A 23126-nucleotide genomic window follows, 5' to 3' on the forward strand; every position below is an offset into this window, starting at 1 on the left:
ATGAGCTGATTTAAAAATAGGAATGCACCAATACCTATGGATTTCCTCTGGTGCCTATTTGAGAAAGATGACTAATGAAGAAAAGTACAAACAGCAAATTAATGAATTTGTTGTTTGTGGCTCTTTTTACCAAAACTAAGTTTAAAAGCAAAACTTAGAGTTCTATTAAAGACCTTAGTAAATGAAAGTATGTCCCTAAAACTTGCATTCCATACTAGGAACTCAGCTCCCCAGTGACTCATGGTTATTCGGTTAGGCAAAGTGGGAGCCTTACTTAAATTAGCAGATAATCAGCCTTAATTTTTGCTTGCTCTAATAGACGAATGTAAGCTACACCAAATTGAACAGTTTGCTAATTGTTCATCACTGTTGAGGTCGTCAACCCTAAGTTCTTAACCAGGACTTATACAAGATCCCTATAATTGCTACGATTACCTCTCCTTTTTTTAAAAGGCATATTTTAAAAATCCTTTTTAGCATACGAAGAACACTACTGAGCACTCAGATTTTTGTTCTAACATAACATTTTCTTGGGAATTTTTGCTGAATGACATACATACTGGGCCAGACTGATATGTATTGATATTGATAAATAAATGATCATCTTTTTTCCCTTACTGTTACAAACTACTGGGATTTAAGAGTAGTATAAACCTAAGATGTTGTAGATTTGGAGCCATAGAAGGAATACAGGAATGTAGCATGGCTGTTTAGGGGGAGAGCCTGAGCTGTATTCTTTGAGGCTCTGGTTACCCCCTAACAGATACAGTGTTAACCCACATTAGAATTTTTTAGTTTCTAAATTCAGAAGCGGTTCTTAACTTCTAAAATACCAGTATTAAAGACAGACATGTTTCAGAACTGCCATCTAGAACAATTATAACTTGTCTTTGTATCATAACTCGTCTTGGTCTTGCTGCTTTAATGCTGTCCTTTCTTACACTGGTGTTCCTTCCTGTCTTTTTTCTTCTCCTGCTCCTTTCCCTCTTTTCTACTTTTTCTGCCTTCCCTTCTTTCTATCTCTCAGATCTGAAAGATTTTCAGAACAATAAGCATAGGTACTTGCTAGCCTCTGAGAATCAACGTCCTGGCAATTTTTCCACAGCATCCATGGGGTCCCTTACTTCATCTCCATCTTCCTGCTCACTCAATAGTCAGGTGGGCTTAACATCTGTGACCAGTATTCAGGAGAGAATCATGTCTACACCTGGAGGAGAGGAAGCCATCGAACGTCTAAAGGTAAGTAGTAACTCAGATTCAATGAAAGGTATTCTGTGTAGCTCCACAAGGCAGAGTTAGGACTAAAAATCACTGAGATTCTGGTTCAGCATGTGGAAGAAATTTCTGACTCTCAGAGGTGTCCTGAAATTGCTGCTTTGTAAGATAATTTTCGCCAGAATACTTGAGTCTGACATGGCCCGGCAGGGATGCATAGGCAGATTGTAAGTCGACCAGGCAAAGTAACTGATAAGTAGATATGTCCATTAATTCTGAGGTAGTTTATAAGTCACAGTGAAATTGTTTAGTTAGAAATTTCACTGGAAACTAATTAAACATTTAGTTTATTTTGAAGATGGAATTCTGTATAGGCCCCTGCTTCTGTTAGTAAAATGTATAATCAAAAGAAAGTTTGCACATTTGAGTAGCTGTACCAGGTTTATTCAGAGACACGTGAAATGATATTTTCTGGAAGTTCACAGAAAGCCCTGGGAGCACTGCTGTGGAAGGGCCGCCCCCTCCTGTGCTGGTGCATATGGGCTCACGGATGTTAGTGCTGGCGTGCACACTTGAGTCCTGCGTGTGCCGGTCACCCACCGTGGCACCCGGCTTGGCTTTGCCAGCCTGTTGCTGGCTCTGGCAGGTACTTTCTGTCTCTCTCAATGAATACGAACGTTAGGAGCAGCAAAGCCTTCTGACTCGTAGGTTCTTCCTTCCCCCTTGGTGACTACAGTGAGAACAGACGGTTGTCACCTGTGGTGCCATCCATGAAACCACCGTGACAACAACACAAATGCCTTTTCTTTCCCTGCTTGTCATTTCCAGGATGATAGTTTTATCCGTACCTTGTGGCCTTTGTATTCAAGAGTACTGGAGTACATACACGTGTATCCCCATATCCCCTCCCTCTTGCGTCTCCCTCCCACCCTCCTTATCCCACCCCTCTAGGTGGTCACAGAGCACTGAGCTGATCTCCCTGTGCTATGTGGCTGCTTCCCACTAGCTGCTTAGAACTTAAATTAAAAAAAAAAAAAGAGTACTGGATAGGAAAAACAAGGAGAGCAAAGAAACTTTAAGGAGCTGGGCGGTTGCAGTCCTGCCCCGAGCATGCAGTCCCCTTCACATTGCGCTCAGTGTTCTCCACCATGGCTGCTCATTCAAGGACCGTTGAGAATAGTGACACACTTTGACAGGTTAACGATGGAAAAGGTTTGCTGAACCTTTTTGCTAAAAGGGAATTTAGCTTGATAATTGAAGATGCTAGAACATTCATTTTGGTTTGCAGGTGAGGCTGAAAAAGATTTTATATGAAGAATGGGCTTCTGCTTCTTAATCAGCCTGCCTTTTCCTTGGCATTTCACTCACTTCTAACATAAGGTGCTTTAGAAACAAAAGTAATCTTGTTTCTTCCTTCAGAACTTGTTAGTGGAAAGTGGGTGAAACTCTAAAATTCCTGGCAGCGGGACAGGGAGTGAGAAACCTTTTCATTAAATTTTGCAAAGGAAAGGATAATTTCTGCTATTGTGAAATTGACTTTGAAATTTTACTAACGATGTTCGTGAAGCCCTGTGCAAGAAGGCTTTTATTTCTGTATTTTATCGTGATAGGCAAAGTTGCTGTGTAGGGTTCTGTTCAGGCCAGTGGGGACATGCAGAGGTTCTGTGGAAAGGAAAAGTGAAATCTTTCATTTACTATTCAATATAAAATGTTATTTTTCTTTGGGGATTTTGAATCTTACTATTTGAATCTTACCTTAGTGTACAAATGAGATTACATTCCCTTTAACACACATCTTGATGTAGGAAAAAAAATTCTTCCCAACTGCCAAGTGGAACCAACTGAAAAGAATGTTGAATGTTAGGAGTCAAGATGTGGAGCAGACTTTTTAAGCGTTAGGTCGCCCTGTATCTTCCAGATAGTCTCTAGGGAATAACACTGCCATTATTCAAGGAACCCTCCCCCCAATCTCCCTACTTCCCAGCAAAAACAAAACAGAACTGTATTGCTTTTATCAGAAAATAAATTTCTGTTTTAGTTCTCCTTTAAGCCAACCTAAATGACATCTTCCATTTTCCCTAGCTTTAGAAAATAGTTTCTTTATGGTTTTGTGTTCAATCTTGTTTTTTAATGCAGCATGGTAGTTTACTGAAGCATAAGCGCCTTAGTTCGACTCCTATTTTGTGAATGGTGAGAGTTCATGTCGGCAGACCTACATTTTAATGCTGCAGGCAGATAACATCTTGTGTTCACAGGGCAAGGCAGTGTTTGTATGATAGAAATGCCTGAGAATTTCTCATTTTGGGACTGTTTCATTGTTGAGTGTGAAGAAGTGGCATTCCTAAGACATGACACTGTAGGAGAAAAATACTGTACCTAATGGAAAACAGTAATACAGGAGGTTAATTCATTTTCCTAACATTTTATGTCCCTTTGCTTCTCTTTACTTTTAACTTTAAAAAAATGATCAGTTGGTAGAACACTTTTACATGGGGAGCTGCTGTTGCTTAATTCATTGAATAGCCTGTTTCCATACGGAAGAGACCCATGTTACCCCATCATAAATACCCTGAGCCCTCCACAAACCTCTGGCAATAGAGAGTAAAGTGTAATTGCTTTCAGTGTTTAGTTGCAGCTCAAACTGAGTTGAAATGTTGTCTCCTTGATTTGGATTCCGACTTAATAAGGTTTTAAATACGTAGCTACAGTTACTATGTGGTGCCTCTGGTGTTTATTAGTCTGGCATCAGTGTCAGTACTGTGAGTGCCATTGCTTAGGCTTAGACTATAAATATCTACAAATATCCATTACAGAAGCATGCAAGGGTAAATGCTGTGCTAGGCAGCCCGAGGGCCCCACGCTTGGAGCTCACTTATGACGCATGCTGCATTCAGTACAGTAAAACCCATCTGATGGCTTCAAGGAACGTTCCATGTAGCAACTGTTTAACTCTTTAAACACCACAATTTAAACTGTAATTTTTTGGGGGGGAAATATTTCTGACTTGTTCTGTGGACTTCTCTGCCACCTTAACTGGATCATGGTGAAGTAATTAAGTTGTATTTAGCATTATGAACATAGTTATTAACCAGTGCTGTACAAATAGCTAGATAATACATGATGTGAGATCAAAGTGAATGACGCCTGAGCCCAACATTCCTTGGGGCTTAAAAAAATGTTCCTGATGTCACTCTGTTTTTTCAGAGTTTTTTAATGTACAGTACCTGCAGGAAGGAAAGACCCTTAAAGAGTGTCCTCTTGACTCCTCATTTCTGAAGCATGAATCCCAATTTCAGTTTAATCTTAAAATTAGGTTTCTAGAATGAGGTATGGGCAGCTCTGGAGACCAGCACGCCAGGCCTGCCTGCAGAGTAAGTTGATGACACAGACTGAAAGCTGTCTTCCTGTTGTCATCTCTATTTTATTTATACTAAGTTTGTTATTCAGGCTTGAAGAAAGACTATTCCTCACTCTTTCTTAATTTATGGTGAGCTATTTAGTAGAATATTTTCTTTAAAGGCTGTTGATTTTGCCTTAATTGGAAAACAGAACACAGGAAACCCAACTATAGACCTGGCTCAGGGAGAAGTGGGGCCTCGGGATAATCACTTAGTTTCTCTGGTCCTCAGTCTCTATATTTCTAGAATGTTTCTGGAATAAATGGCTTTTTCCAGCACTGAAGTTTAGATAAATGACACTCAATATTGTTTTCTCTAACCTTTCTTCAGAGTTTAAAAAACTAACTTTCTAGGGACTTCCCTGGTGGCACAGTAGTTAAGAATCCGCCTGCCAATGCATGGGACACGGGTTCAATCCCTGGTCCGGGAAGATCCCACATGCCACCCAGCAACCAAGCCCGTACACCACAACTACTGAGCCTGCGCTCTAGAGTCCATGAGCCACAACTACTGAGCCCGCGCACCTCAGAGCCCGTGTGCCGCAACTACTGAGCCCGCGTGCTGCAACTACTGAAGCCCTTGCGCCTGGAGCCCGTGCTGCACAACAGTAGAAGCCACCGCAATGAGAAGCCCGCGCACCACAACAAAGAGTAGCCCCCGCTCGCTGCAACTAGAGAAAGCCTGCATGCAGCAACAAAGCAGCCAAAAATAAACTAAAAGAATTTAAAAAAAAAAAAGTAACTTTCTAGACAACATACAAGTTGCAACTTTTAAGCCCTAATGAAAAAGAAAAGTATATTGTACCTTACTCAGCTTACTAATTAACTTTTCTACAAGGAGCTCATATTCTGATTTACCCTCCAGGTGGTGAGTAAAAAGAGAGAGGTCACATTAGAGTTGGCAGCAAGATGGTAAGAGGATTCCTAGACAGTAACTTTGCTTCCTTGGGGTGAGTTTATAGTTGCCCCAAAATAGAATAGCTTTACTACAGCCGGATTAATCTCTGCTCTGATACACTCTTTTTCTGAAGATAACCAACCAGGAAAAAAATATTTTAAGTATCTCATAGGTCAGTTTGTATTTCATAACTAATATCAGAGTGGCTTGTGGACCACAGTATATATAATAAGCACTAGTCTCGGTGCTGTGGTTTGGACATCCTGTTATCCTATGCCTTTGTTTTTGAAGTTGTCACTTTAGAGTGTAAAGGTTTCTATCCAGCTGTCTTTAATTTAGTTGAATTTTTAATTGAAGTATAGTTGATCTACAGTGTTGTGCCAGTCTCTGCTGGACAGCAGAGTGACTCAGCCGTACATACATAGACATTCTTTTTTTTATATTCTTTTCCATTATGGTTTATCGCAGGATATTGAAGGTAGTTCCTGTGCTATACAGTAGGACCTTGTTTATCTATCCTATATGTAATAGTTTGCATCTATTAATCCCAAACTCCCAGTGCTTCCCTCCCCCACCCCCCTCCAGCAGTGTTTAATAAGCCTTAAAATCTTGAAGGTTATGGTGGTAGCTTATATTATACTTGCCCTTTTATAGTCATTCGCAGAAGCATTTAATGCTATCCTGTTTCAGCTGTTGAATAACTTGTGGCACGTTAGAGGTAGGCTGTTGACCACTCGGCACCTGGCACACTTCCTTCCCTGGCCATCTCATTCCTTACCGTAACCATATGGGTTTTTCTTGGCTGCTGGCCCTCTAACGTGGCTTGTTGGTGCCTCACTCAGCAGTGGAGTGGCATATGCACTGCATGTTATTCATTCCTACTGAAGGACTGTGTAGAGATGCCATTCAGGGGGCTCTGTGTGTGCTCGGGGGTTGATGAGAGCCAGTTTAGGTGATTTTGTCTCTACCCTCCTGCCTTCCGCTGCAGGCTTGCTCTAGCGTCTCCCACTTTGTAACCGACTCATTTCTGAGTACCTGCTGCGTGGTCCCCTTTATATTCACCTTACTGACGCCCAGGCCTTTTCTGACTTTTAACAGTTTTGCTCTTTGTCGAGTTTAGCCTGTTGTTGTTATTGTTCTTCTCCTCCATCAGCAGCAGCAGCAGCAGCAGCAGCAGCAGCAGCAGCAGCATGCTCTCCTGTTTGTTTCTTCTGACTCCTTGGGTCTTTACTTGGCTTTTTAAAAATTTTTTTTAATTTTATTTTATTTTTGGCTGCGTTGGGTTTTTGTTGCTGTGCGCGGGCTTTTCTCTAGTTGTGGCAAGTGGAGGCTACTCTTCGTTGCGGTTTGCAATTCTCATTGCGGTGGCTTCTCTTGTTGCGGAGAGTGGGCTCTAGGAACACGGGCTTCAGTAGTTGTGGCTCACAGGCTCTAGAGCACAGGCTCAGTAGTTGTGGCGCATGGGCTTAGTTGCTCCGTGGCATGTGGGGTCTTCCCGGACTAGGGCTCAAACCCATGTCCCCTGCATTGGCAGGCAGATTCTTAAACACTGCGCCACCAGGGAAACCCTACCCTGCTTTTTTTTTTTGGTACACGGGCCTCTCACTGTTGTGGCCTCTCCCGTTGCGGAGCACAGGCTCCAGACGCACAGGCTCAGCAGCCATGGCTCACGGGCCCAGCCGCTCCGTGGCATGTGGGATCTTCCCGGACCGGGGCACGAACCCGTGTCCCCTGCATCGGCAGGCGGACTCTCAACCACTGCGCCACCAGGGAAGCCCTACTCGGCTTTTTAACATGCTACCATGCCTCGTTCCAGAAAACCAAGTGCCAGATGCCTCAGGGTTTATTGTACTACATATTCACAATTTCTTTCTATGTAGATAGTTATGTTTTGGGATCTCAGAGGCTTCATACAATAGCCCGGTAAATGAATTATACAATGAAATATTTTGTGAACTGTCAAAACTTCTCATCCTGAATCACTACCACTACTATTATCTCATCATCATTATCATCATTGTCATCTGACTTTCTAATTTCGTATCCAGGACTAGCATTTTCTCCTGCTTTTTGCATGTGCTTAACTCCCTTTTTGGTACCCCTCTCCCTCCATTTTTTGCCTGGTCAGTTTATTCTCAGTATGAGTATCACTCAGCCTTGACTCATCCACCCTCCAGCAGACCTGTGAACACTTCAGTTGTAGCACTTAGCACACTGCCCTGTTGTTTTTTCCTACCATTCCCATTCACAATCCTCTAACATGCTGCTCTAGCTACGCTGTTGTTCCTGGAAAGTGCCAGGCATTTCCTACCTATTCCCTCACATACCGATGCTCTTCCTTTGTGTCTGCCTATGTAGAACCTTGTCAGTGAGCTCTGTCCTGACAACCCCACTGCAGATTGCTCCCTCACCCACCCCTCCCCCTACATTCCTCTTGTCTTTGCTTTATTTTTCTACAAAGCTCTTATCACTGTCTGGCACACTATATACTTGACTCACTGATTAAAATGGATTGATTATCTGAGTCTCTTTACGAGAATATAAGCCCCATGAGGGGCAGGAATTTTGTTTCCTGCCATATCTCTAGTTGCCTAGAACAGGGCTTGGCATGTAATGCAGTTATATATAATTACTGCATGAATGAATGATCAGTTACTTCCTTCTCTCCCTGGTATACAGTAAGCTCCTGAAATCAGGAAACACGTTTTCGTTCTTATATTTCTGGCATATAATAAACACTCAGCAAGAGATTGGGAAATTGTCACTCTAGTGGCTGCATGCCTTCATATGAGACTAATGTTAAACCTTTCTATATCGGGAATTGGGTTGTGTTCAGAGGGGTATTGTATGCTAGGGGAGGAAAAATATCTTTCCTTCTATCCTTCTAGGTTCTTGGCTGGGGCCCCAGATTAACAAAAGGCAGATTAACAAGAGAAAAGCATACAAATTTATTTAGTGTTTGTTTACGTGACATGGAAGACTTCATAAGGAAATGAAGGCCCAAAGAAGTGTTAAACATGAACATTCTTATGCTGGGTTTGGTGAAGAGTGGAAAGTTGTGGGAATATGTGATAGAACAAAGGGGGATGTGAGTTAAGAGTATAGGCACCTCGAAGGTATTGCAGGTTCAGTTCCAGACCACCGCAGTAAAGTGAATATCACGATAAAGTGAGTCACACAAATTTTTTGGTCTCCCAGTGCATATAAAAGTTAAGTTTACACTATACTGTAGTCTATTAAGTGTGCAATAGCATTATGTCCAAAAAAAACCACCTTAATTTAAAAATACTTTATTGCTTAAAAGTGTTATCATCTGAACCTTCAGCAAATTGTAGTAGTAACATCAAAGATCAGTGATCACAGCTCACCATAGCAAATGTAATAATAATGAAAATGTTGAAATAGTGCAAGAATTACCAAAATGTGGGCTTCCCTGGTGGCGCAGAATCCGCCTGCCAGTGCAGGGGACACAGGTTCGAGCCCTGGTTCGGGAAGATCCCACGTGCTGCGGAGCAACGACTACTGAGCCTACGCTCTAGAGCCTGCGAGCCACAACTACTGAAGCCCGTGCACCTAGAGCCTGTGCTCCGCAACAAGAGAAACCACTGCAATGAGAAACCCGCAAACCACAATGAAGAGTAGCCCCCACTCGCCGCAACTAGAGAAAGCCCACGCACAGCAATGAAGACCCAGTGCAGCCAAAAATAAATAAAAATAAATTAAAAAAAAAGAACTACCAAAATGTGACACAAGAGACACGAAGTGAGCAAATACTGTTGGAAAAATGGCGCTGGTAGACTTGCTCGATGCAGGGTTGCCACACACTTTCAATTTGTAAAAAATGCCATACCTGAGAAGTGCAATAAAGTGAAGTATAATAAAACGAGGTCTGCCATAGTAAACTGGGGAAACTTAATGAAGGCCTCTCTGTTCATATTCTTCATGTTCCTTCATCTTGAGAAATAAGGATGCTCCATTCCTCCAGGTGTAGGGAGGTTACATCTCATGAGGGTCTTACGACTTGCTTCAAGAGGAGCTCAGAGAGTCCTTCCTACTTGTACCATTTCTTAAATCACTCAGCTTAAAGTATTCAATATGCCAAGATAATACCATATTTGGGGGAGCATGTTCTGAACCCTGTCAGTGTTGTGGTGAAATTATAGTGAAACAAAAAACAATGAAGGGACTTCCCTGGTGGTGCAGTGGTTAAGGCTCTGATCTCCCAATGCAGGGGGCCCGGGTGTGATCCCTGGTCAGGGAACTAGATCCCACATGCATGCCGCAACTAGGAGTTTGCATGCCACAACTAAGGAGGCTGTGTGCCACAACTAAGGAGCGGGCAAACTGCAACTAAGGAGCCCATCTGCCGCAACTAAGACCCGGCGCAGGGCTTCCCTGGTGGTGCAGAGGTTAAGAATCTGCCTACCAATGCAGGAGACACGGGTTGGAGCTCTGGTCTGGGAAGATCCCACGTGCCGTGGAGCAGCTAAGCCCGTGCGCCACAGCTACTGAAGCCTGTGCGCCTAGAGACCGTGCTCCACAACAAGAGGAGCCACCGCAATGAGAAGCCTGCACACCACGGCGAGGAATGGCCCCCGCTCGCCGCAATAGAGAATAAGCCCAAGCGCAGCAGCGGAGACGCAGTGCAGCCAAAAAAAAAAAAAAGACCCAGCGCAACCAAATAAATAATTTTAAGAAAAGCAACAAATATCATTGGGGGCTTTATTCTTTTGTAGCAGTGGCTGTCAGAAACAATGCTTTGCATTTTGGGATGCTAATATTACCTTTCCTTCTACACATACACTCTCACACCCACATATACACACACACACTATTAAGCTATTTTTATTAGGGCTTAAAGAGAATTAATACATCTGGGGCTGATTTCTTTCTTTACATATTAAGAAAGGGAAAAAAAACCACCTCATCGAATTAGATTCTGCCTCATATCCTCAAAAGGGCATCATCTGCTTCTTGCTGCTCTTCCTAGACACAGAATGTTAAATTATAAGACTCTTTGGTGCTTAACTGTGTACTTCCTCCTTAGGAATCGGAGAAGATCATTGCTGAGTTGAACGAAACCTGGGAGGAAAAGCTGCGTAAAACAGAGGCCATCAGAATGGAGAGGTCAGGAAGTTAAACTCTGGAATGTTTCTAAATTTTCTGAGGAATTTAGATTACTTTTATAGTAAGAAAAGATAAAATAGAAGTTAAAAACAAAGAACCTTGCCTCCCCAAATACAAAACAAACAAACAAACCCGTATGGGACTTATGGCCCAATTTACACTCTGAAGTGAAATTCACGTGTTCCCTAGGGAGTCGTGTTCTTAGTTACTGTACTATGTGTTGCTAGGGATCCATATAAAAACTGAAGATATTGAAGAGTTTTTAATTTGCAAAAAGACTGCCTTTGATAAAGGCGCAAATAAAAAAAAGCTGTTCTGATTACTGACTTCCAGAGTTATGTTTTCTAGAACCTCTTTGGTAAGAGGTTAAGGAGTTTCAGTTGCAAACTTTCAAAATCTGTATTTTATCTTAACCTCCCAATTCTCTACCCCAAAGATAAACATAATCCAAAATAATACTTTTGCTATTGGAATAAATATACATTTAAAAAATGTTAGTTCCTATCTTCTTCCTTCATGGAAGATGAGGCAGAAGTGCATGCTAACGTGTTTGTAAAGTGAATGTATGAAACAATTTTCTTCTCTATTGTAGAGATTTTAAGCTAGAATTGTTGAATCAATATGATGGTGGTCATGGGAACATGACATTTGAGAAAATCACATTTGTAGATAATACTCCCTATATCAAAGTTACTTTCTGATTGCTTTCTTGGATTTTAAGGAATGGTTCTTTGAAGTGGATGTATTGCCTTAAGGGAATAGTCCTTTCTTCCTTTTTTTATATTAATAGACATACTTATGAATTATTGTCTACCTCCAAAGTCAGATGTGCCAGAGTTCTTATTTGGGTGAATATAGCTTTACCTAAGACAAGAACATACTTTATTTTGAATATACAATTTCTCTTAGAAATAATTTCTCATTAATGATGGGATAAGCAGATTCTTTCACATTTGTATTACTGACTTTAAACATGGACAGTTGCTTTTGCTCTGCGTTATTTTCCAATTCAAGTTAGACTGATTTACTTGACATTTTGGTATTGTTATTCTGATACGCTTGTTGCTTTTTCTAGAGAGGCCTTGTTGGCTGAGATGGGAGTTGCCATTCGGGAAGATGGAGGAACCCTGGGGGTTTTCTCACCTAAAAAGGTAGGGAACAATGTTGTGAAACTTAAACAAACAGAAACACTTTTGTTTGTCTTGGTCACGAGGCACTTCATGTCTTTCAGGGCTGGCTCCTCTTCCTTTTCTTTTAAATCTTGAGACTTGGCTTAATTTCTGATATTTTTGATTTCATCTTACAATACAAGGCCAACCTGTTTCTAAAATGCTTTCAGAAATATTTACTGTTAATAAAATAATCTCCAAGGCAGTATAAATCTGTAACTTTTGGTCATGATTCAGTATGTTTCCTCATCTTCATTGTTGCTTTCTCTAAAATTCGTAGCCTAACCTCGCATACCTTGCTTCAGTTTGGCTACTCTTTCTATGTAGTTTTCCCCACAGATGCCAGCAACCCTGAATTACAATTCTTTGGAAGCAGTTTCAGCTGTTCAGGTTTGTGTAGAAAACTACTGCTTCAGTTTGCTCTTACAGTTTGTGTGATAGACAACCACTGGACTGAGTAAAGCAGCTCCTGTCCTCATCCTTCTAGCCTCCTCTGCTCCCTTCTCAGTTTTTTTTTTTTTTAATGACTCCAGTAGTTACTGTCCTACTTACCTAGTCATAGCTGTTAAGTAGTAGATACATTTTTAGCTAATTGGAATAGCAAGGTCTTTTCTTTCTTTTTCTCCACCACCCCCCCCCCCCCCGCTTAGTTGCTTCTTAGTTATTATTAGATATTGGAAAACTGTTATGAAATGATTATTTTGTGTGCTTATTTATAGGACAGTAATAGAACATATATTGATGTAAAAGCATATATTTCATACTAGTAATAAATGGTCCTTCATTTCATATGATTTCAAATTAACTATTGGATACTTAAACATCTTCATGCAAGGGTCTGATAATGGTCTCTCTAGGTTAGCATAGAATGGGTATGGAGTTTTCAACTGGTACTTTCATTTTATGTGATATGAAATAGTCCTGTGGGTTTTTTTCAGGATTCTCTGGTTAGGTTTTTCTTTTTTATAAATTCTGATGTGTTATTTTCATCAAAGAAAACTGATTTAGAGACATTTTTTATATATATATATATATATTTTTTTTTTTTTTTTTTTTTTTTTTTTTTTTTTGCTGTATGCGGGCCTCTCACTGTTGTGGCCTCTCCCGTTGCGGAGCACAGGCTCCGGACGCGCAGGCTCAGCGGCCATGGCTCACGGGCCTAGCCGCTCCGCGGCACGTGGGATCTTCCCAGACCGGGGCATGAACCTGCATCCCCTGCATCGGCAGGCGGACTCCCAACCACTGCGCCGCCAGGGAAGCCCTAGATATATATTTTAGACCTGGAACAATAATAACAGTATTTCATATGTTTATATTGCCATAAGTCAATGATTTTTCAGTAAGACATTATTTTATTCAGATATATTATGTATGATTGTAGAGATTTTAGCAGTTATAGGCTTAATAGAATTTAGATTGTGCCTTTGCTTGTATCTAAAGGTATTTTATAACATCTTTCAGTGTTACGAACTGTGAGGAAAATTTTTATAACAACTTGTAAAATTATGGCATTTAACAAATTATAAATAACTTGAATAAGTATTGTGTGTTATAAGTATTATGAACAGCACAGAATTCCAAACTGAGATCCCTGTTTCCAAAGCTTTCTTACTTGATTTAACTTTCTAGACTTCTTCAGGAAAGGAAGGGATACACCACTGACCACATCCAAATTCAGTTTTAGAACCTGTTTCTGATGTGTTAACTTGATCGTGGTAATCATAGCACAATGTGTATATGTATCAAATTGAGACATTTTACAATGACATTGTACTACCTAAATAAATACAGACTTTGTCATTCATATCTCAACAAACTAGGAGAAAGTTACTTCTAAGGGAAAAGGAAAAACAAAAACCAACCTGTTCTTGAGGTTCCGTTTTCTTTAGGCCAGTCTCATGATGGGTTTTAAAGAATGCTGCCCACAGAGGGCTTTGACTTTCTCAAACCAACAAAGCTGTTAACTGTAGAGACAGATGTTAGTTGGAAGGATGTAGAGGTTTTCCTAATTTCTTTTAAATCATCTTTTGCAGTCCCTTTCCTTAACCTGCCCATCTGACTCTTCTTTCATTTTTCCATATTTGCCGGCACTATCTTGAGTAGATTTTGACCCCAAGACCATGTGACTTATTGTTGGATTCCAGTGGGGTATTTTCACCAAAGAAGGTTGGTTTTTAAAAGATTTTAGAAATAGTAGAGTTAGATGAAAAGGATTTTTTGAAGATGTATTACTGAATGTCAGTAATTTTAATTTCTTCTTTAAGATAAAAACTAACAAACTAAAGACAATAACTGGGACCATGGAAGAACTGATAAAAATTATAAAGGGAAATGATAGGGGATGTGGGAACATTTTTATAAAGTAAATGAAAAATTAAATATTTCTTGAGGTTGTAGGGGGCAAAAAATGATTTTTCCTCTACCTTTCTGAATTCTTGGCTGAGACCCCTGTAATAAAAGACAGATTAACAAGAGAAAAACAAAGAAGTTTATTAACATGTATACATGGGAGATACCCAGGGAAAAATGAGTAACTCCCTGAGATGGTTTAGAATTCTGGCTTAAATACCATCCTAATAGGGAAAGGGGATGGGGAGGTGGGCCTCTCAGGGGAGCATAATTGGCTTTTAGGAAAGATGAAGGGACCCTTCAAGAGTAGATGGGAGGAATGATAGTTTGTGACAAAGTTTGTCTGGGTGTGGTATCAATTTCTAGTTTTCTCTCCTGGTTGATGAGACTCCCGGGAGGGGATTTCTGACAGCTGAGTTCCTTTTGGACCATCCGTGCTTAGGCAGGAAAGGGGATTCAGAGAAATCCGCTCTCTGCCTGTACTGTTTTTCAAGTGCCTAATAGCTCAAAATAATCACTATGTCAAAGTGGCATGTTTAGGGGTGGCAAATTCTGCTGTCTTTCAAGATTTTTGACCAAGTGTTTACAAAAATTATGATTAATCCATTCAGAGAATCAGCCTGCTCTAATTTTTCTTTTGTGTTCTCTATGCTTTGACCTTATCAGGAATTGGATCTTGTTCTTTATCCCAGAACTCAGGTTTTTAAATAGAATGCATTAGTGTAGTTTGGGGAGGCCTGAAGAGAGTGTTTTCTGTTTACTATGGAATTGCAACTAGGAATGAAAGCAGTCCCTCTTCTAGGCACTCTGGTAATCCAAGAAGCCATCAGCCTCCTGTATGTCCCTGTCATTCTTACAGCCCTCTCAGTGATACTTGCTCCAAATTGATCATCTGTAACCTTTTTCAGACGCCACATCTTGTTAACCTCAATGAGGACCCACTGATGTCCGAATGCCTTCTTTATTACATCAAAGATGGAATTACAAGGTACATTTGTTTCCTCTTTTGGTCACTTAATGTTTTCTTTTCTCTTAGGATGATTGAATAGCTAAAGGGAAGTTGTTTTGTGAAAAATTTCTTTTACTAATTTGCTGTTTTTCTTGTCTGAAATAGTTTAAACTATCCTCTCTACTCTTCTCAAATTAAGTGTTTTAACCAGCTGAACCAATTAACGTGTAGTTTTTTCCTAGCAGACCGTAAGTAAAATTTTACTCCTAACATTTTATATGAATTCATTAAGGAGAGTAGTTCACTCGTATCTTTTTATGATGCTCTGTGAGTTATTTGGTGTATCATTTGCCCCTTCGTTGCTTTTTCTGGTGTAGGGAGGTTGACCATATATGAAAATAGAGTTTGCAGTTCAAAGCCTCTGATAAAAAAAAAGGCAATACCTTTTTTGTATGTACCAAAGAATATTCTTTGGGAGAAAGAGGCTCATTGTTTGTAGTGCTTTTTGTGTCTGAATTTCCCTGGGAAACACTTTCCCTTGTGTTCAGGGTTGGCCAAGCAGATGCTGAGCGGCGCCAGGACATCGTGCTGAGTGGGGCTCACATTAAAGAAGAGCATTGTATCTTCCGGAGCGAGAGGAACAACAGTGGGGATGGTGAGAGTTCTTGGCTTAACTTTTTCAGCAAACTTTTCATTCTATATGATGAGAAATCCCCAAGGCTTGGTATTCCCTGTCTCTTTCTTTCAATGATACTTTCTTGTACAATCTAATATTTGAAAATGGAGAAACTTGGGCTGCTTATAAATGCAGGCATGGACATAGCTACTTTACATGAAAAAAGCCTGGACGAAAGGAGCCGTTTTGTTACTGCCAAGAATTGAGCGGGACATAGGCAATTAGGCTTGGTCTTGAATCTTAATTATTTGATAGACTAGTAAGAAGGGAACAAATATCCTGGGTAGTGGGAGATTTGAAGAACCTCTGGTCTTAAGCCAGTAGAATTTATTTTTACCTAAAAGGGAAGAAAAAGTCCACCTTGATTTTTGTCCAGGTTATTAACAAAACAACAACAATCTTATAGTACTTTTGTGTTGTATAATTTATTCCTCCCTTAATCAAAGTATTAGCTTTTGATCTTAAGTTTCTGATTATTACCTATATCTCATACTTAAGATTTCTGATGGTTTTCGTTTTTATATACTGAACTGTCAGATATCACTGAAGCTAACATTTCCTATCTTCTTCTGAAGTTTGTCAAATTCATTTAAATGTTTCTGAGCCACAGCCCTGGTTCTGGTACCCTAAAATGAACTATTATATAGCTACTAAGCCACTTGGTTGGTTGCAGGAATCTATTCTAGTCACCTTGAATCCTCACCTGCTTTCCATTATTTCTTCCAGTGGTTTGTGATGCTAACATTAGTTTGTGTTCCTCTTAGTTATTGTAACCCTGGAGCCCTGTGAACGTTCAGAAACCTATGTAAATGGCAAGAGGGTGGCCCAGCCTGTTCAGCTGCGCTCAGGTGAGACTGGAAGAGGCTTGAAGTCTTCAAAACACATGGCTTGTGCAAGCAACTCTTTAATTCTTTATCTAAAGGTTGAAGTGATAGTCAGCATTAGGATTTATGTTCCTGTAAAACTCCAAAAGCTGTCTTTTTGCATTAGGGAGAGTTAGGTTATTAAGCTAGATGCAACACATTTAAAAAATGATTTCTCATCCATGTTTCTGTTCTGTGCTAGGAAACCGTATCATCATGGGTAAAAACCATGTGTTTCGTTTTAACCACCCGGAGCAAGCACGGGCTGAGCGGGAGAAGACTCCTTCTGCTGAGACCCCCTCTGAGCCTGTGGACTGGACGTTTGCCCAGAGAGAGCTTCTGGAAAAACAAGGAATTGATATGAAACAGGAGATGGAAAAAAGGTAATGTACAAATGTGATGTGGTCCACGTGACTCTCATTTCTTTTAAACACATAGCAGAATTCATGAAACAGCTCAGTGATTTTGCAATTTATTCTTTCCTCTCTTGCTTCTCTTTTCCGTCTAGGCTACAGGAAATGGAGATCCTATACAAAAAGGAGAAGGAAGAAGCAGATCTTCTCTTGGAGCAGCAGAGACTGGTAGGAGTACATCCTGAATCCTCTGTTAGGAAAAGGGCAGCTTGCTTTCATATCACACCTTCCCTGTTCCACAGACGAGCACTCGCCCAGTTGCTTCTCCACCTGTCATTGATACCATACACTATTCTCTCATTTCCTTCATGGAGAAGGAACTTACATCGCCTGGTAGCCTTAGCCTGAAAAACTGTCCTTAAAGGTACTACTTCTGTGCCTCTTATGTCTTAAAGTCAAGTCTTCTATCAAAACCAAGTGCTTTTTGAGGAAATGGTGCGAGCTTTTCTAGTAGCCTTTTCCTTTTGATAGTGGTTTTTGAGTATGCACCAGTGGTGGTTCTTTTAATAATAATTACTCTGAATATTGAATTTGGTGGGTGTTTGCCTTGGTTTTGTTTCTGATCACCTGATAGTACTAATTCTCTGCTCTTGGGCTGACTTGGGGATTGTTCTTGTGCTGGGTGGACTTTTTTTTTTTTGTAAGTTAAACTGTGTCTAAAAGTGTTGCTGCACAGTTGCATGTGTTAATCCTTTTCTGTTCCCTGCATGGAGTCTGAATCCTAAGTAAGGGTCTCCGTGGCATATGGGGCGACAGTGGAAGTAGGGGCTGCATACCCAACTCCAAGAGGAGAAGGAAGCCTTGTTTCTCTGGGTTGAGAAAGGGTTTGTTTGAGCAGCTGAAAGAGTCAGTTTATGGTTGCAGCTTATAATGCTAATGGCTATAGCATTTTATGATGTTAGTTGATTTTCTACGTTTTGTAGAAACTGAGTCTCATGAATGAATAAGTTTATCCATTTAGTTAGACATTATTTTTTAAAGTCATCCAGTTTTGGTTTACAAAGCCCTGGTTATAAGAAGCTTCTTGGCATTCATTTGATGTATAAGAAAAAGGCATAACAGCCTTTGGACACTGTGATACAGTTTAGGAATTCCTCATTTTTTAAGATTCATGGACTTCTTTTTAGATAAGGGGGTATTAGGGAGAAAGCTGGGGTACTGGTTTCTTCCCTTAGCATAAAATATACCATGTAGAATACCGAGTGTAAACAACAGCATGTAAACCACAGCCTGATAGCCATGCTCTGCTTTGGAGAAGAGAGGCTATTGTTGAGTGGGCCAGAAAAGCCAAGGACTTGTGCAAAAGCAGTCTTTTCCAGGGCTGCTCGGTTCTCAGGCTTGGCAGTGGGTTAAATAAATCAGTTAGTTTGTTATCTTGGAAATTATAGCAAAGCCCAAAAAAGAATGGATTGTAAGAATAAATCAAGTGTTTGGGGCAAGATCATAGCAGTGTTATAGGTAGAGTCTCTTTAGGAGGCCTAGTTGGCATTTAGTTTGTAATGGAAACAGAAGGGTTTGGCTACAATGTGATTCGGGGCTTGAAAGCTTTGTGACACATGAAGGAGCCTTTTATCTTAATAATGTAGTATAATCTAATAACATGCCTCTGATGGTCTGTGGGTGATCAAATGAGGACAGGTATAATTAAGCTATATTTATTATTAATAATAGTGCCTTGTATTTGTGTAGTGCTTTATAATTTACAGAGAGTTTTAACATCCATCATTGTTTTGATTCCCAAAACAACCCTCTCTGGTAGCTGTATACGTAAATAAAGTGGCAAATATTGCCTCTAGTTTATAGTTGAGGAAGCCACGTCTAAAAAATGCTGCCCACTCTTAAATACCTGTTAAGTCATGGTTCTGAGGCTTAAACTTAAACTTGAGTCTTCTGACTTGCTTCAGTGTTCTGTCCAGTAGAGCAATGCTTCTCAACAACTTGGGAGTCTTATTAAAATGCTGATGCTGACTCAGCAAGTCTGGGGTGGGACCTGAGATTCTGCATTTCTAAACAGCTCCCAGGTGATACCAATGTGGCTGGGACCAACCTTTGAGTAACTAGGTGTAAGAGAATAGTGATGGCTGGTGATCATTCTATTCTGTGAAATAAAGACAGTGACCGTTAAAGGGAAAGTAAATGTCTCTAAGACATATTTAGTTTCCAGAGGACATACTTAGTTTGCAAGTAATCAGGTTTACAAACAATAAATGCTGGAGAGGGTGTGGAGAAAAGGGAACCCTCTTGCACTGTTGGTGGGAATGTAAATTGATACAGCCACTATGGAGAAAAGTATGGAGGTTCCTTAAAAAACTAAAAATAGAAGACCCAGCAATCCCACTACTGGGCATATACCCTGAGAAAACCATAATTCAAAAAGAGTCAGGTACCACAATGTTCATTGAAGCTCTGTTTACAATAGCCAGGACATGGAAGCAGCCTAAGTGTCCATCGACAGATGAATGGATAAAGAAGATGTGGCACATATATACAATGGAATATTACTCAGCCATAAAAAGAAACGAAATTGAGTTATTTGTAGTGAGGTGGATGGACCTAGAGTCTGTCATACAGAGTGAAGTAAGTCAGAAAGAAAAAAATAAATACCGTATGCTAACACATATATATGGAATCTAAAAAAAAAAAAAAAAGGTTCTGAAGAACCTAGGGGCAGGACAGGGATAAAGACGCAGACATACAGACATAGAGAACCGACTTGAGGACACGAGGAGGGGGAAGGGTAAGCTGGGACGAAGTGAGAGAGTGGCATGTACTTATATATACTACCAAATGTAAAATAGATAGCTAGTGAGAGGCAGCCTCATAGCACAGGGAGATCAGCTTGGTGCTTCGTGACCACCTAGAGGGGTGGAAAAGGGAGGGTGGGAGGGAGACACAAGAGGGAGGAGATATGGCGATATATGTATATGTATAGCTGATTCACTTTGTTATAAAGCAGAAGCTAACACACCATTGTAAAGCAATTATACTCCAATAAAGATGATAAAAATAAATAAGCAGCTCCTTTCAAGCAAGGAGGTTGCTTTCCTCCCATAAGTCCAGCTTTCTACTCCAGTTAAAGTTCTTGTCCTCAAGAGTTGATTTCTAACCCTTCAGCCTGAAGCATACCTAACAGTTAACAATACTGAATAAAAATGTAATTTTATGACCCTATATTGGTCAACCAACAGATATGTTTTGAATGTACCCTATGGATATACATTGAGAAGATACAAAGGAATTATTATTCAGTAAATATTTAATATTTATTATATACAATTATTTTTGCATAACAACAGCATTAAAAAATGGAATTCAGGCTCATGAGTTTTCTATTACAATGATTCCCCAAATGCATCCCATTGTTACATTGCTGAATATTCTCTCATAGTTAGTGCTTGATTATACGCCTGGTCCTTTCTGTGCTTGCTTTTTCACACATGTTTTGGGTATTTTCTCTCTTATTTGCATAATCTTCATGCCTCTTTAGGAGGCCCACTTTGCATTTGGTATTTAATGAAAGCAGAAGGATCATTTAGTGACATGTGAATTGGACAGATCTGAGTAGTTTTTCCAACCCTGTAATAAATGAATCTAAATTTCTTAAAATCTCCCTTTTCTTTTTTTTTGACATGAGATAGGATTTGCATCTTGGCACATGAGCTTTGCAGGAGTTTTCAGTATCATGGTCAGTATGTGATAGGGGTGATATGTTTGAGCTTTAAGGAGAACATATTCTACAGAGTCAATATGACAGTATTTTAAAAAGAAAGAAAATTATGGCCACTTGATGAGTTCTTTTAGATTTATGTAAACTCATTTAGTTATGTTTTATTTTAGAGTTTAAAGGCATAACTTTTCTCTCTTAAGTACGACATTAAAGCAATGATTAGAATATTTCCTGGATTAGGTAGTGTTCATTTCATCATTAAGCAGTTTTTAAAGGAAAAGAAAAGAAGCCAGGAAAAAACCTGATAGTTAATTATGTAGGAAGAATCAGAGAGAATTTGTGTTCTATAAAACTCAGTTTATTAAAAACAAACAAACAAAAAAACTCAGTTTATACATATTTGCAAGAAAACCTTTTTAGGAGTCAGACATACTTTTTTTTCTTTAATATTTATTAATGTCATCTTTTATCACTTTTTTATCACTTAAGATTTTAAAAAGAAAAAGAAAAAGAAAAAAATAGTATAGAGTCTGTAAATTTAGCTTTATCTGCTTTTTGCTGCTAAATTTTCAAATAGGTAGGGGTTATAAATGGTTTAGTAACCATTTATAGACAAATAGAAATAATACAAATCAGTAGTAACATCTCCAGATTCAGGGGCCAAATTATTATTATTGTTAGAGGTTATTTTTTTGTCCCCTAGAAAGTAACTGTACCTAGAAATCTTTGGTCTAGAAAACAAGATACTATTTATCAGTTTCAACTCTTTTTTTTTTAACCCTTTCCTAGAGATAATTTTGGTAATCATAGCCAAAGTAAAAGAGACTATTAAATAAGAATATTTTCATTTCCTAGACTGTCTTGAACTACTCCTCCAGTGAGTAGTTTCTTTTCCCAGGAACTTTTTTTTTTTTTTTTTTTTTTTTTTTTTGCAGTACGAGGGCCTCTCATTGTTGTGGCCTCTCCCATTGCAGAGCACAGGCTCCGGAAGCGCAGGCTCAGCGGCCATGGCTCACGGGCCCAGCCGCTCCCCGGCATGTGGAACCCGCGTCCCCTGCATCGGCAGGCGGACTCTCAACCACTGCACCACCAGGGAAGCCCGTTCCCAGGAACTTTTATCTCCTGAATAGAAATTCTTCCTTAATCCTATCTGTCATAGGGAGTTCTAAGTCCAACACTGCTTTCAGTTAGACCCGTGTTATCAAGATTTGCTTGTGTTAGTTAAGAATAATTGGCTATTGTCCAAATAGCCATTGAAACTGCTTAGCTGTGAATTCAGGCTGCTGTTTTAGACCTAAGTAAAGTTGTTTGAAAAAGAGGTAATGGGGCAAAGATAGCTGGAAAGACAGAGAGAGATAACATTTTAAATTGGGTCCATAAGCAGAGTACATAAGCAGAATATAACCTTTGTATTTTACGTGTTGATAGGAAGAGTTGTCAACTTAAAGTAATATTCCTCGAAAAACTAGAAATACCATGGGTTTTCATAGATGGAACACGTCTCTAAGTTGTATTTATTAAAGTATTACTTGGGGAATTTTGAATAATGTTTAATGAAAGTATATTTACCTAGCTTAATTTATGTTCTGGAGATTTGTTTCCTAAAATTTTGGAGGTGAGGTATTTATTGGTTTAAGTGTGTGGAAAACAAAGTAGCAGACCCCACTATGAAGATCCTTTTTTTTTTTTTTTTTTAAGATCCTTTTTTATACATCCTTATTCTCTGGATAACAAACTTTAATTGTACAAATGAAATCGATCAATTTGACCTGACCCAAGACAGTAGCAAATCTGATGTATGCTCATGGAAAGACTAGTTTCAGAACCCTCTTATCGTCTAGGAAAAAAAACAATTTGGTTGATAAGAACCTCACATGGTCTGCTAATAGGGATTCTTAGCATTTTTAACATAATCCCTGTTTGACTGCTTTTTCTACTTTCTCATCTTCTAACTTTTTTCTAGGGCTGCTCTTTTTAGTAAAGCTAAACAAAACGTGGCATCCTACAGCATTACTAACCTTTGTTAATCCGCCTGCTCGTCACATCTTGTATGGCATCTGTGCTCACTCATGGGGGAAAGAGTTTCTGGAAGAAGCAACAGCAATAACCAAGGCAAATGTGGGGAAGTGGCTGCATGGGTGTTAGCATGTATGGGGCAAAGGTTTTACTTCGTTTTCTTGAGTTAGTGGAGATGTTATTTCACACCGTTTTGTTAATAACTTCATGTGACCTTACAGTGAGAGACTGTTTCTCACTGTTTCAGTCCTCCTAAAAAATTTGATTGCAGATTTCATCACTTAAGCCAGAAAGTGGAAATTTGGATTAATGTTACTAGAAAAAACAAAACAAAACAAGCAAATCTTTATATGAATAATAATCTACATAAGCATATGTCTTAATAGA

General features: G+C 39.6%; 1 protein-coding gene across 8 annotated transcripts in view; it reads left to right on the top strand.

The window, feature by feature from the left end:
- The window catches only part of KIF1B (kinesin family member 1B), a 150232-nt gene that overhangs the window by 64284 nt on the left and 62822 nt on the right, over positions 1-23126 (top strand). For all 8 annotated transcript variants that reach the window (XM_032622628.1, XM_032622618.1, XM_032622591.1 and 5 more), the window contains 8 exons: positions 1106-1239; positions 10558-10637; positions 11713-11788; positions 15064-15143; positions 15653-15759; positions 16545-16628; positions 16846-17026; positions 17152-17224. In XM_032622628.1, coding sequence (XP_032478519.1) covers positions 1106-1239; positions 10558-10637; positions 11713-11788; positions 15064-15143; positions 15653-15759; positions 16545-16628; positions 16846-17026; positions 17152-17224 — 815 coding nt within the window. The remainder of the gene's footprint in view (positions 1-1105; positions 1240-10557; positions 10638-11712; positions 11789-15063; positions 15144-15652; positions 15760-16544; positions 16629-16845; positions 17027-17151; positions 17225-23126) is intronic.

This window comes from Phocoena sinus, chromosome 1 (genome assembly GCF_008692025.1).
Source record: "Phocoena sinus isolate mPhoSin1 chromosome 1, mPhoSin1.pri, whole genome shotgun sequence".
NCBI classification, from domain to species: Eukaryota; Metazoa; Chordata; class Mammalia; order Artiodactyla; family Phocoenidae; genus Phocoena; species Phocoena sinus.